Source organism: Aristolochia californica, unplaced genomic scaffold, assembly GCF_029961685.1.
Source record: "Aristolochia californica isolate CCGP_79_NKW_82.1479 unplaced genomic scaffold, dmAriCali1.0.hap1 SCAF_3, whole genome shotgun sequence".
Taxonomy (NCBI): domain Eukaryota; kingdom Viridiplantae; phylum Streptophyta; class Magnoliopsida; order Piperales; family Aristolochiaceae; genus Aristolochia; species Aristolochia californica.
In genome coordinates, this window is record NW_027181992.1 from 10,432,343 (window position 1) to 10,445,395 (window position 13,053).

General features: G+C 34.4%; 1 protein-coding gene across 1 annotated transcript; it reads right to left on the reverse strand.

Annotated features, from left to right (window-relative positions):
- Positions 1-7,460: 7,460 nt before the first annotated feature.
- LOC137959333 (uncharacterized) lies at positions 7,461-11,027 on the reverse strand. The gene is made up of 8 exons (XM_068806737.1): positions 10,795-11,027; positions 10,564-10,638; positions 10,321-10,430; positions 10,115-10,250; positions 9,012-9,848; positions 8,261-8,468; positions 8,037-8,166; positions 7,461-7,903 (listed from the first exon to the last, which is right to left on the reverse strand). Exons 1-8 carry the CDS (start codon positions 11,025-11,027, stop codon positions 7,647-7,649), a joined length of 1,986 nt encoding a protein of 661 aa, XP_068662838.1. The 3' UTR covers positions 7,461-7,646.
- Positions 11,028-13,053: the final 2,026 nt, after the last annotated feature.

Consider the following 13,053-nt stretch of genomic DNA (forward strand, 5'->3'; position numbering starts at 1 on the left):
CATTGGCGTCAAATAACCTGAGACCCCTCACATTTCATATTACTTAAACAAATGTGTCATGTCGTTTACCCACAAACATACCCTCATTGGTCATTCAATGAGGTCCTTATTTCTCATTATAGATGAGGCATGTTATACTCAAGGCCAAACTTAGCATACCAGTCTTGTAACATTTATTAGTCTTATTTTCTCCTAATACATCCCACTTGGCATCCCAAGAAAGGTTCATATCTTCTTGTCACTATTCTAATAAGGTCTATATAATCTTCTTTCGGTTACCCAATTCAAAATTCCCTACTTGGTTTCCCAAGCAAGGTCCATATCATCTCGCTAGTATTCTAACTAGGTCCATATAATCCTCTTCTCATTACCCAGTTGAGGTTCATACTCCTCACTTGGTGTCCCAAGCAAGGTCCATATCATCTTGTCAGTATTCTGACAAGGTGCACGTAATCCTCTTCTGATTACCTAGTTAATGCCCAAATCCCCACTGTAGATGGAGCAATGCAACACATTTGTTCAACTTAAATCCACATATAACCTAAACGTATTGAAGGCCCAATTGTTCTTAGCTATCCAATTAAAGAAGATCACATATTCCCATATTCCTACATTTCTCTATGAGTTGGGGCTAAATAATGTCATTTACTTTAAGTTATACATCAAAATTCTTAATCCCAATCAAAAGACTCATCCATAATCATAGCATGCGGTGGAATTTAGAAACAAACGCTAAAACACATGTAGTGACTAATCTAGCAAATGATGAAGTCACAAAGCATAATTCGATTCCATAGTCAATTTGAGACTTTATGACAACTTATGGCTTAAACTATTCTAAGATGTATCTATAGACTACGTCTAATCTAACTAAACATATATTCACTCAATTTTTAAACACCTACAATTACATAGATGGGAAGGAAAGAAGGTTTACAAGCTTAGATTGCTTGTAATCTAACTAAAAAGACATCCACTCAATTTGTGACCACATATATTTACATAGATGGGAAGGAAAGAAGGTTTACAAGTTGTAGTTAACATTAAGGCAAACTTCATCACATTCATCCAAGACCAAAGACTCAAACAACTCACTCCCATTATGAGTCCTAGGTTATACATTTAGAAATGCATATGTAGGTAGCTAGAGTCATATAGAAATGAATTTCCTAGGTCTCTAAATCTCTCATGTACACAACCATGAAATTGTTATAGACATAGCCATATGGCTCACCTATTTGTTGCTACCCTACACATGTACCCTACATAACAAACAAGCATCACCTAACAAAAGTAGGTACGAGTAATTAATCTTCACAACCATAAGGTTGTAAAGGGTAGTTTATTGATTCCCCACAATCCATTCTATTGTTGTCACCTTCTTAGCGAAACAAAAACAAAAGTCTTTAACCCTTCCAAATTGTTACCACTCTTTAACACCTTCAATCCAGACCTTCCACCTGACAATTATATCATATAGCAACTCAAGTATTGCCTATTCACAATGTTGTTAAGGCCAATTGATACAAACTTGAACATACAATCATATAATTCATTAAAAAAACCATCGAAGTGTTGGCCCAAGTGGCTTCTCAAAAGGAGGGGGGTGGGGTAATTAAAAATTGAGAGCTTGTAAATAAAATTAAATACAAGTAAGGAAATCAATAAACACACACTATAAAGGAAGAAAACGATTTTTTTTTTATCGATGTTATTGGCCATCATTGCCCAACAACCTTTGCTTGCCCAACCACATGTATGCTCAAATACAGGATTACAAATCTCTCCTTGAGATTGGTCAACTACATTTTTGCACTAGCAAACTCTCCTATCAAGATTTATTGGCTCTACATTAGCCTTAAGAACAAACAATGAAAATACATAAATTAAGAAAAATTACACCCTTGAAATTTGGAGAGACAACATTCTCCTTGAGATTTCCAAGTCTCCAACATTTGATGCACAAGGGAAAAAATTTTGGAGCTTGAATTACTAGTATGCATAGAGAATTTGAGAGACATAGAGTTTTTGCAAGTTGTACTTTTTTTTTCTCTAAAATAGGTTTGTGAAGGAATTTCAAGTAAAACCAATGATTGAATACAATAAATTCCCAATAAATGCTCTAATTACACTTCAAAAGATGTTTGGAGGGGTATTTAGAAGTTTCCTCACCAAATTAGTCATTTTTTACCCACTTTCAAAAACTATTAAAAAATATTGTTCAATCACTGAAAAGGTATGATCCATCAACCATGTATAACAACTATAATTTTGTGTTCCCCAGGCTTGTTGATCGATCAGGCCATCGATCAGTCGAATTATCAACTTGTCAAAAGTAGTTGGTTGATCAATCAAACGAATTAGGTTGATCGAGCATGCTCTATTGGGTTGATCATGCAGTGTTCTAGATGATTGATCATAGTACAAGGTATAATTGATCATGTTTTATAGCTCAATATGCTAGGTTTTTGTATGATCGATACATTGATTGATCATACTTTTTATACTTCTGCCAAACTGTATTTTTTATGATCGATTAAGCTCATGTAGGTTGATCTATCATGCTTTATGCTAGATTATGAAAGTTTGATTTTAAGCATGATGATGAAGCTAAGCGGTTTTGCAAGTTTAAAACTTTATAATGCAACGATTGTTTGAAAAAATATACCCTACAACTCCAAAGTCTCTTGTATACCTTAAAAATGGAGTTTGGCGTTGTCTTCATTACACAACTAGAGTTCGTGAGACATTTCTATATTGCCTAGACTCTAGTCTTCAATTTTTCATTTCTTTGCTTGTAAGTGCTTCTTCAAGATACTTGACACACGATTGAGTTTGAGGTATTGCATTGAGTTTCACCGATTCTTCGTGTAGACCTTGACCTTTGTGTTTCTTTAAGGAATTGCATCTGAAATGCTCGACTGCTAACAATAGTACAAATGCGATTAAGTATTGTTATCATCAAAATATAGATGGAGGTCAACCTAGGTCAACAATCTTTTCCTTTTTATGATGAAAAAATCTAACTTCCACAAAACTAAAAAAAGAAATCTCATATGTTTATTTAATTTCTCCCCCTAAATTTATGCATAGAATTTGAATTTTTAGTATGTTTTTTCTCCCCCTTTTTGTCATAAGTCAAAAATATTTTTAAATTGAAAAATGCACATACAAGAATAGCTCAAGGTCGTTTAGTTCATATTTTAGATGTGTACAAGTATAAAGTAAAAATATGACCTTAAATATACCATTAGTGAAAAAGATTGGTCAATCCTAGTCCAAATGTTGATTGGTAAGAGGGACTAGTGCTCTACCAGCGGTGGCTGAAGCTGACAAGATAGAGAGAGGAAGTTGATCACTGAATTAAGAAAGATTTGAAGCTCCTGTTTTCCTGTTTGGAGTGCAACTTGAGAAAATTGAATGTGGATGAGAGTCTCCTTCATGTCAATCTGTGTGAGATGGTCTCAACTAGAGAACTCAGCATTCCTCTTCCACTTTACAATTGAAACTAGTCTCCAACTTCTCTATAGGGACTAGCCTCATCTCCCGAATACTCAAGGACTATCTTACCTTTTGAGTGTCTTGACACCCAACTACCTCGAATTTTGGCGAACCCAAACTTGCTCACCTTCAAACTCACAAGTGAGCATCTTCTTGGCAAGTACAAAGATCTCCTTGTGCTCTAGGGCAACTTGGTGGCCTCATTTGCTCACCTTCATCTAGTTTTAATTTAGTAGCATTACAATACGATATTAATATCTTATCACACAATCTTTTGTATATCATCTTACGAAAGATGTTATATCACTTAGATGTGTTCATAGCCTCATTGGATTATCGTACATGGGGCATATTACTCTTCATGCCAGGCTTGGTGTACTATCCTTACAAAATTTAACAACTTAAGTTCTTATCCCTATTTGTGTCCCGAAAGAGGTCTTAATACATCCCACTTGGTGTCCCAAGTGAGGTCCATATCTTAACCTTCAAATATTGAATGTCCCATCATTCTTAACTACCAAGTTGGTAGAATTCACTGCTCTCACTTCTTTGTGAGGCGAGGTCAAAACTAAAATCACTTAGAGTCCTATATCAATTTCTTTTGTTAATCCAAATAAAAAATTTAAATCATACGTCAATTCTTCAGGGATACAATGAATATTTTATCAATGCAAAATAGCGTGTCAATATTTTTGGGTATATTACTATGCATGGTTGTACCAAAGATACAAATTGTATCATTTAGGAAATCTCTCCTTCCCATAAATTTAAGGTTGACATCAATCAAGGGAGGAATCCAAATAAGTCCTTAACTACTATCCCACTTAGCTAGTGTGATGAGAGTATACATTTATTTAAACATATTCATGCTACTTAACATTACATAATCTAAGGAGTTGGATTACATTAATACTATATACCGATGAATGTAAACAACATAACATAGGTTAAAATCCATAATATATATATATATATAACACTACCTACATCTGGCTTTAATGATCTGTAAGGAACTGCATAAACAAATCTCAGTTAACTACAGTAGTTCCTCTTATAAAATTTAGAATCCAACTTCTCTCTTAATAACGATTTAACAATGAAGGATTAACTATAAAACTGAAAGAAAAAAACCATATAATTGAAATCCACAGCCTAGCTAAATTTTATTTTGTTATTTTGAGTAAAATTCCTTAAATCTAGCATCACTACCTTCCACCTAACCAAAAATCAAATTCCTTCCTAACAAGACCTAACGGTGATTGAATTCACCAAAAGAAAACCGTAACTCATGCAATTGAATTCAACAACATTAGCTAATTTATTTTGTCATCATAGATAAAAAGTCTTGAGTTTAGCATCACTGGCTTCCAAGAAATCAAGTTACCCTTAACAAAACTTAATAGAGAGAAATTCTCAAGGGTTATTCTAAGTCATGTGATTGAAATCAACCGTCGGCTAGTTTGTTTTGCCATTATAGGTAAAAGACCTCGAATTTTATATCACTAACTTCACCAAGTAAGAAATCAAACATTTCTAAGTAGCCTACAACTAGTCTTAATAGAAAAGGAATTGACAATAATAATTTGTAACTTATGTGATTGAAATTAGTACATTATGAGGCTTCCTGATAGTACGTGGCTTAAATTATTCCAAGTTAGATTAATAGACCTAAATTTTCCAATCTATACTTTTGGTTATTCACATAAACAACAACCTAATACATGCTTTAGAAAATAATCTGATATACATAGTTTCAAGGATTCAAAATTAGAAAAGATAAGAATGGTCTAACAAGAGAACAAAAAATTCAGAAATTTCTATGAACAAATTCCTCACATAAACTGAGAATTATTCTACTAAATTGAATGAAAGGCCTCGATTAAAACTATTCTAAATCTCCATTAAATTGGAAAACAAATCCATGATTCGCCTAACATCAAAATTCAAACTCCAACTGAAATAACAACAATCCATAACATTTGCAAGACATAATATTCTCAAAGCTAATACGTATGAAAAAAATTACATCAATCATCTATAAGAAACCGGCAGACAAATCAGGGTCAATATAAATCCCTTGATACCCAAAACTCTCTAGTCTAATTATAGCATAACATCTTACATGCACACAACTCCTTAAGAATCAAAATACCCATCTAGAAGGACTGAAATAAAAAAAAATAAAAAAAACCCTCTTACCAGGTCTATACCTCAAAGAGATTTTTTTTTTAACAAAATTAAAATAACTCCATTACAATTTAAATACATGATGCATGTTGGAGCCTTTCTAAGTTAATACAAAGAAAACCCTAGTTTTAGTGTTACTAACTCCATCTAACTACCAGAAAGGTCCAAAGTTCTTAAGTTATCTTGAAGAAGCACACAATCTTTTAAAGAAGCACCCAAAAGTGAAGAAATGAAGATTTGAAGACATGCTGTCTATTCTCGAAAATTGTAGTTTAAAAAGTTTTACTAAAAGAACTCAAAAAAGAGTTAGAAAGAGGGAAGAAAACATTGAAACATGGTATGGTGATGGGCATGTTCCCTTTGTGCTTTGTGATCAATGACTAGTCCAGACAACATTGCAATGGATGTCCAATCCGTAGTTTTTAGCAATCAATTTGGATTCAACTACAGAAAACATCTATTTCTAAAAAAATTGTTGAAACAAAAAATAAAATGTGAGCCATGCAAGGGCAACCTATGGATGAGGAAAAATTGAAACTTGGAACAACTTTTTCTTTTCATATTTTTTTGGGAATTTTAGTATATTACCCAATATTTTTATAAAAGACACAAATAACCAACTTTTGAACTTAATTACACAAATACTCAACTTTAACCAGTTAACTGCACACGTGTATAGTCAATGGTGACATGTAAGCTTTGATCGTTTACTTGATGACATGTCATGCCACATTAGCACCTGAAGAATTGTATGCCATGTCACCCACCACATCATCAGTAAGCCACATCACCCTGCAGAATGCCATCTCATTGAATAAATATATAAAAATTATTTTTTAAAAAAATAAGATTTTTAAATTAAATATTTAATTATTTTTAAAAATATTTATTTAATTTTAAATATTTTTAAAGTTTATCAAAATATTTATTTTAAAAAATATTTTTAAAAAATATTTTTATGATTTAAATAAATATTTATAAATAAAATTTTACTTTTAAATATTTTAAATATAAGGAAATAAAACGTGTACCGATAAATTAGATTTTAAACTCTAAAATAAAATTTTAAATAAAATTTTCAAATAAAAAAATTTAAATCGATAATAAAAGGTGTTAAATAGGTAAGAATAAAAATTTAATTAATTAATAGACGAATTTTATGTTTTGTTATTAAAAAAAGAAAGTAGAATATTTGTACCAACAAATAAGAATTTTAAAACTAAATTATTTTTACTAAATATTATATTAAATTAAATGAGATCTTAAAGTAAAATAATTATTAAGGTATTAAGTAATATTAATTATATCAAAAAAAATTTGAAATATTTAATAATAAAATTTGATATTATTATTATTATATTAAAGTGAAGATAATGAAATGAAATATGTAAGATTTTTTAAAACCATAAATTAATATTTTTAAAACTTTTTTAATTACAAAATAACTTAAATTTATCATGAAAAGAAAATGGAAAAAAAAAGGCAAACTCACATGGATGGCTTATGTGGCAATCAATGATGTGGCAGATGACATGTTATCCTACCTAGAGGATGACATGGCTTAGCAAAAACATGGTGTTAGCCTCGTCGGGTACTAATATGGCATGATGATGTGGTACCACATATGTGGTGAAAAGCTTACGTGTCACTCTTGACTTTACACGTGCAATTTGTCATAGGAGGGTATTTGTGCAATTAAGTTCAAAAATTAGTTATTTGTGTTATTATTTTAAAAAAATTGGATACTATAATAAAATTGCCCCTTTGTTTTTCGTACAATCATTTGAAGCACTTTACAATAACTCTCCAGTGTATCTTTCTTTCAAATTTCAGTCCAGCTGTGTGACTGAAAAAAGAAAACGATTACAAACAATCACCCCGAAACGGGAAAAACAGAAAAATTACACCACAAGTGCGATCATTTAATTAAATCTTTACAGAGTAAGCAGTGCAAATCGTTACGAGTCAGTCCTCCAAATGCTTCTTGATGTCGGTTTTGTTATTGTAACCAGCCTTTTCTTGTGTTTTTGCTTCCGCCGTCGCGCTCCTTCTTCCTCTTCTTTACTTACTTGGACGCTCACCGTCACTATGTGATGATCGGAGGTCCCCTTGGACGAAAGCACCGAGTACGATCCTGGCACAAATTTGTAGGGTGAATCCGTTGATGCGAGAATGTAATCCACCCGGGTACCATACTTGCACGTCCCCTGCACATCTGCCGCCCATGAATCCAGAACAAGAACTATTAGCATTCTCTCCTCTCTCTTTCTACTGGTTTCTTCTCATCGCAGTTCCTTTTTAACTGGTTTGCATCCAAAGAAATTAGATCTGTTTATAGAACCTCCTACCTTGCCCTTTCACGATCATGACCACAGATTCGCATTCGCCTGCAAAGTCTTTTGCATCCACGTATCTCCTCTCCTTCAAGAACTTCATCACCTCCACCTTCGGCGTCGGTTTTCCAATTTCTTCGTAGTACTGAAAGGATCAGACCAATTTGTTTTATTTCATATTCTTTCTTTCGGTGATTAATTTTTAAAATATTGAAATGAGAGGAGATGGGAAGTTGTACTTTCACAATGTCTGACCATCTCTCTGTAGAATAATCTGTTCCGTCGAGGGAATTTAGACCACCGGCAAGAATGTGAGGTCCTTCATCGGACTGAATTATGGCATCAATCTGTTTCATCCGCCAGCTCTCAGCTAGATGGTCAAGATGGGTGCAATGGAAATTCACCTCTCCAGAATGAGGCACATCAACGGTGACTTTCAACACGTTCCTGAGCCATTGTCAACCCAATTAAATACATCTAGTACCCATAAAAAAAGTCTGCAAATGTATCTGAACTCGATTGTTTGGATTGGGAACGGTAATTGCGGAACCTTGATTTCTGGGTACCGCAGATCCTGACTCTTCTAATTGTGACATCCCCTCTCAAGTATTTCATCAGACTCGGACAAATAGCCAGTTATTTTCTGGAGGAAAAGAAAAGGAAAGAATGAGGACGATGAACCAGTGAAGGTTAGTAAACCTTGATTCTTCCAAACATGACAGCAAATGGTAGACTTCAGTAGCATAACCTTTACTGTAGAGGAGGCAACGAGTAGCAGAGGTGAACAGAACAGAACAACAGGAACAGAAGGAAACTAATTTGAGAACGAAAATTCGTATTTGTGCTGATGTTCCAGGCAAAGAAGATGGAAATCATTATACTCCAGAACACCGATTCAAAAAAAAAAAAAAAAGAAGCAAAACGAGTGGTGAATTGGGTCAGGTGGAAGGTAGTTCAAGAGGAGCCATAAGAATCGGAAGGATTTCTTACCTGAAATCAGTATCATCAAAGATCTTCTGTGCTTTCCACTTCTTGATAGGCCATCTCGAAAGAACTGCGTTTCCATACTCTGGTGCCCAGCTCTCTGCAAAAACGTATTTCATCCCCAAAGCATCCGCCAAATCAGACAGAGGCTTCATGCCTTTCTCTTCATCTGCTTTCACGTCTTGCAATCCTACTATATCTGCATCCACCTCTCTCAGAACTTCAAGAATTGTTCTGTTACTTCTTAAACCCTCTCTTTCTCTGTGATTCAAGGCAATATGGGCTGGAGAGCTCACGCTTCTCGTTGGCGATTTCCCCTTCTGATTCCGTTCTATAGATATTTCATTATCGGGGAGATTGATGGAGACCCGCAACTTCGATTTTGCAAAACTCTGCGGCTTAGTCGCAAACTCAGAACTGTGAGAAAATGTCGCAGGAACTTGCTTTAGTATGCTCTTAGGTCGATCATTCATAGACTTGCCTCTGATATCCAGCTGTTGTATTTCTCGCTTGTTCTCCTGATAGATTTCGTCTTCATAACCTGAAAAGCTGAGCCTATCGACTTTGGGCACCACAAGCGCCATGGAAAACATGGCGGCATTAAAAGTAGCAATTCGAATGGGTTTCGACCCAGCAGAGGGGACTTCCATTCGGTTTCTGACTTCTGCTTTCTGTTGCGGCTTCGGTTTTGGCCTACCAAATGTTCGTATTACGATCTTGGGCTTGACGAAGCGGCGGAGCGGCCACCGGAATCTCGAGGACAACCGCCGGAGCTTGCGGTCAACAATACTGAACATGGCAGAGAAATTGCTAATGCAGAAAATGGATCGGATTCGGCTTTTTCTGAAAAAAGAGCACATTGAAGATATTTTGAGATGATTTTGGGGCTATCAGTGGAAGGATTTGGATTAGTTTAGTTAGGTTTTAGTTGGAGATGAAGAAGAAACCATTGATCTGACAAATAGTTGTAGTGACACTAGCACAAATGACCAACTGTTCTATTTTAAATACCCAAAAAACGTAATAGTTCTCCGATGCATGCAACTAGAATCTGGTACGGCCTTTGAAGCACTCCTGCCTCTCTTGATTATTTTAGGCTGATGACTTGCCGTTGATCCGAATATTTTATCACGGTCCTCTCTTTCTCCGTCCCATATTCCCGCCTTCCATCTATGCCCTTCTCTGATGTTTCCTTTCTTTCATTCATCACTTTGATCTCAGAAACAGATTTCACCACCTCTGATCCTAAATTAGGTTTAGCATGCAGTTGCCCATAATTCAAAAACAAAATTTCTAGGGTTTTCAGGTGACTGACCCCTGACCCACGTCAACTTCATGGTTTTAATGAACGATGAAATTTCATTAGAATGCCGTGGTGAAGAAGCTGAACCAGCATGAACTGGAATGCAATTGTCCGGCCATGGCCTGGTTGGTCTTTTTGTTTTTTAGTAGAAACGGAAAGGGCAGAAGAGAGTTGGCAGCATCAAGTGGTTGACGAATGTGTTTTCTTTAAAGGAATTAAGGACGTGTCAATTTGTTTAATGAAAAGAGTATGGACAGGGAGGAGCTGGATTTGCTGTACAGAGGAAGGTGACAGGCAAAAGCGGCTGAGTTTGCTGGGTATCCTTCGTGACTACAGAAAACACTTAAAAAACTTCTTTTCTGGGTTGAATCACTTGGAAGCATGTGTGGTTGTTCTTCTTCTCTCTCTCTCTCTCATGCTCAAGGCGAAAAAAAAATTATGTTTAGTATGCGAAGAGGAGAGAAATTAAAGCAGAGAGAAAAAAACCTGAAAATGGGATGAGAGTGATAATGCCGTAGAGTCGATTCGGCGTCCTTGTCGTCTCTGTGTCTTGAGTTGAATCTATACTTAGCTTTAAATGGATCTTTCTTTTCTGTATTGTCTTCAAAGATTATAAAAAGAAAAACTTCCGATAATATAAATAAGAACAGGAGAAGTGTTTCTTGGATGGAAATATCAGACTTCCAGGTTGTCCCTTGAATGATCAAAGGAATAATCATTGAGTCTGGGTAAGAAATTCATTCATGAGAGTAGTACCATTTGTTTCTTCCTGCTATCACTTTTATGGACCGATCCATGATTGGTGCGGCTGAATTCTGCTCAAACCTGCCTATCCAGGAGCTGGAAATTGATCTACATTTGAACTGATATGATCATTAACCAGACCCTACCGTATTGACCTTTTCACAGTTCCCACTCCCAAAAAGCTTCCGCAGCTTTCCCTTTCATTCTTTATTCTACCTTCCCATCCACATCTTCCTGCTATCTTCTTCTTCCTTTTTTTATCTTCTTGCTAACCTAACTTGTGTACATCTTGATTGAAGAAAGCAGTGCGGTACTTTTTACGGAATTCAATCTCTTAAAAAGCTTAATCTACTTGTGAAGGAACTCAATTCCTTCCGTGATACTCATTCGAGAGCATTGCTCTGGTTAGGATTTTTCTTTTTGATGAGAGCTTAGACGCGAAGAAACTCCTCATCTAGTTACTACTCCAAAACCAGCTAATTAACAGAAAAATTTCTGCCTTTGGTCACAATTGATGTTAAATGACATAGTCGATATCTCCCTAGTTTACAAAACCAGACATTACTTAAATCGAATATTTTATAGATTTAAATAGTTATAAATTATGTTAAAATATTTAATATTTAATAATATAAATAACTTATTTTACATTTTAATAATATTATTTATCTTAAATATTATTTACTTATTTATTAAAATATAATGATAACTAAATTAAAATGTAACCAATTTTTTTTTTTTATAATGGTTCACAATTACTATTTCAAATTGCCACTTCACTCCCAAGAAGCCTCTATACAACTCTTAGACTCAATAGAAACCTCTACAACTTTTGCAAGGGTTACTTGTTTTACAGTTTCAAGCACAAAAGAAGCCTCTTGAAAGGTATAATTTAGATACACCATGTATCTAGGTGAAACTACCAATATGTCGATAAAATTTAATATTGATGACAAAATTTAATTCAAATGGCTAGCTAAAAAAGAAGTTTTGAAATTCACAATAAGAGCTTGAATACAAAATGAAGTGTCGTAATGAAAATATTAAATAGGAATATTGAGTTTCTTTTAGGAAAGCCCTTGAAAAAATGCCTCATTCTTGAATTTTGAAACTCAAAGGCTTTAGAGGCACTAAGAATGACAGATAGCTTTAAAAAATCGTCCACACAATTGCTTGTTTAGGCAAGAGAAGACTTGGGGGTACTTATAGCACAAAATTTCAGTTGAAAAAAACAGCCATTTCATAACATTAACCTTGAATCTAGCTTTATTCAAAAATCATTAGCCATGAACACTTTGGTAGGTCATTTACAAAAGTTACAGACCTACAACTTATGGCATTTGGAAAGTCATAAGTTTTCATATATGTGGCATGGGGTCGATTTGCCTAGGGTTGACTCCTTTTCTTTCCAATGGCTCTTTCACAGGATGAATCTTTTCCTTGACTTTGAATTGTTTGTTTTTTGTTTCCTACTGGGGTTAACTCCACTATTCTAGGGTTGAATCCTCTATATTCCCTTTCGGGTTGAATCCTTTTGAAACCTTTAAATTCACTAATTACTATCTTTTAAAATTTTTGTAAGAAATCCATATCAAAATCTATAAACATAAAAATCTTACTTGACTTTCAAAAAACAAATGTCACTAATTCCTTTAATTGTCCATGTTTGATCACTAAAGAAAAATGTGAATTGTCCCTCATTCATGTTACACGATGCCATGATTGAGTAAGTCGTATCTAAATAGCTAAAGTTTTAGACACAACCAAAGCAAATAGGGCAAGAACTGCTAAAATTATAATAACATGTTCCTCGTATGACATCAAGCTCATGTGTGCTTGGACTTAGAAAAAATCTTTCATAAATCTCATGATTAATTTGTCTTTTTATTTTTACCAAAGTCGATTGGTTTTTGTTTAATTCCAGCTTATGAACATATAAGAGAGAGAAAGAAGAAGAGAGGGCACTTCTCGATGATTTAAGTTTTTCCTTGCCAAAAATTG

Bases quoted from the DNA above. Each gene is read 5' to 3' on its own strand.
- LOC137959333 (XM_068806737.1), bottom strand. From the start codon at position 11,027: ATGATTATTCCTTTGATCATTCAAGGGACAACCTGGAAGTCTGATATT. The intron at 9,849-10,114 runs GCAAGTCATCAG...CTCTTTTTTCAG, and splicing joins ATAAAATATTCGGATCAACG to AAAAAGCCGAATCCGATCCA. The intron at 8,469-9,011 runs GTAAGAAATCCT...ACAATGGCTCAG, and splicing joins TTTGATGATACTGATTTCAG to GAACGTGTTGAAAGTCACCG.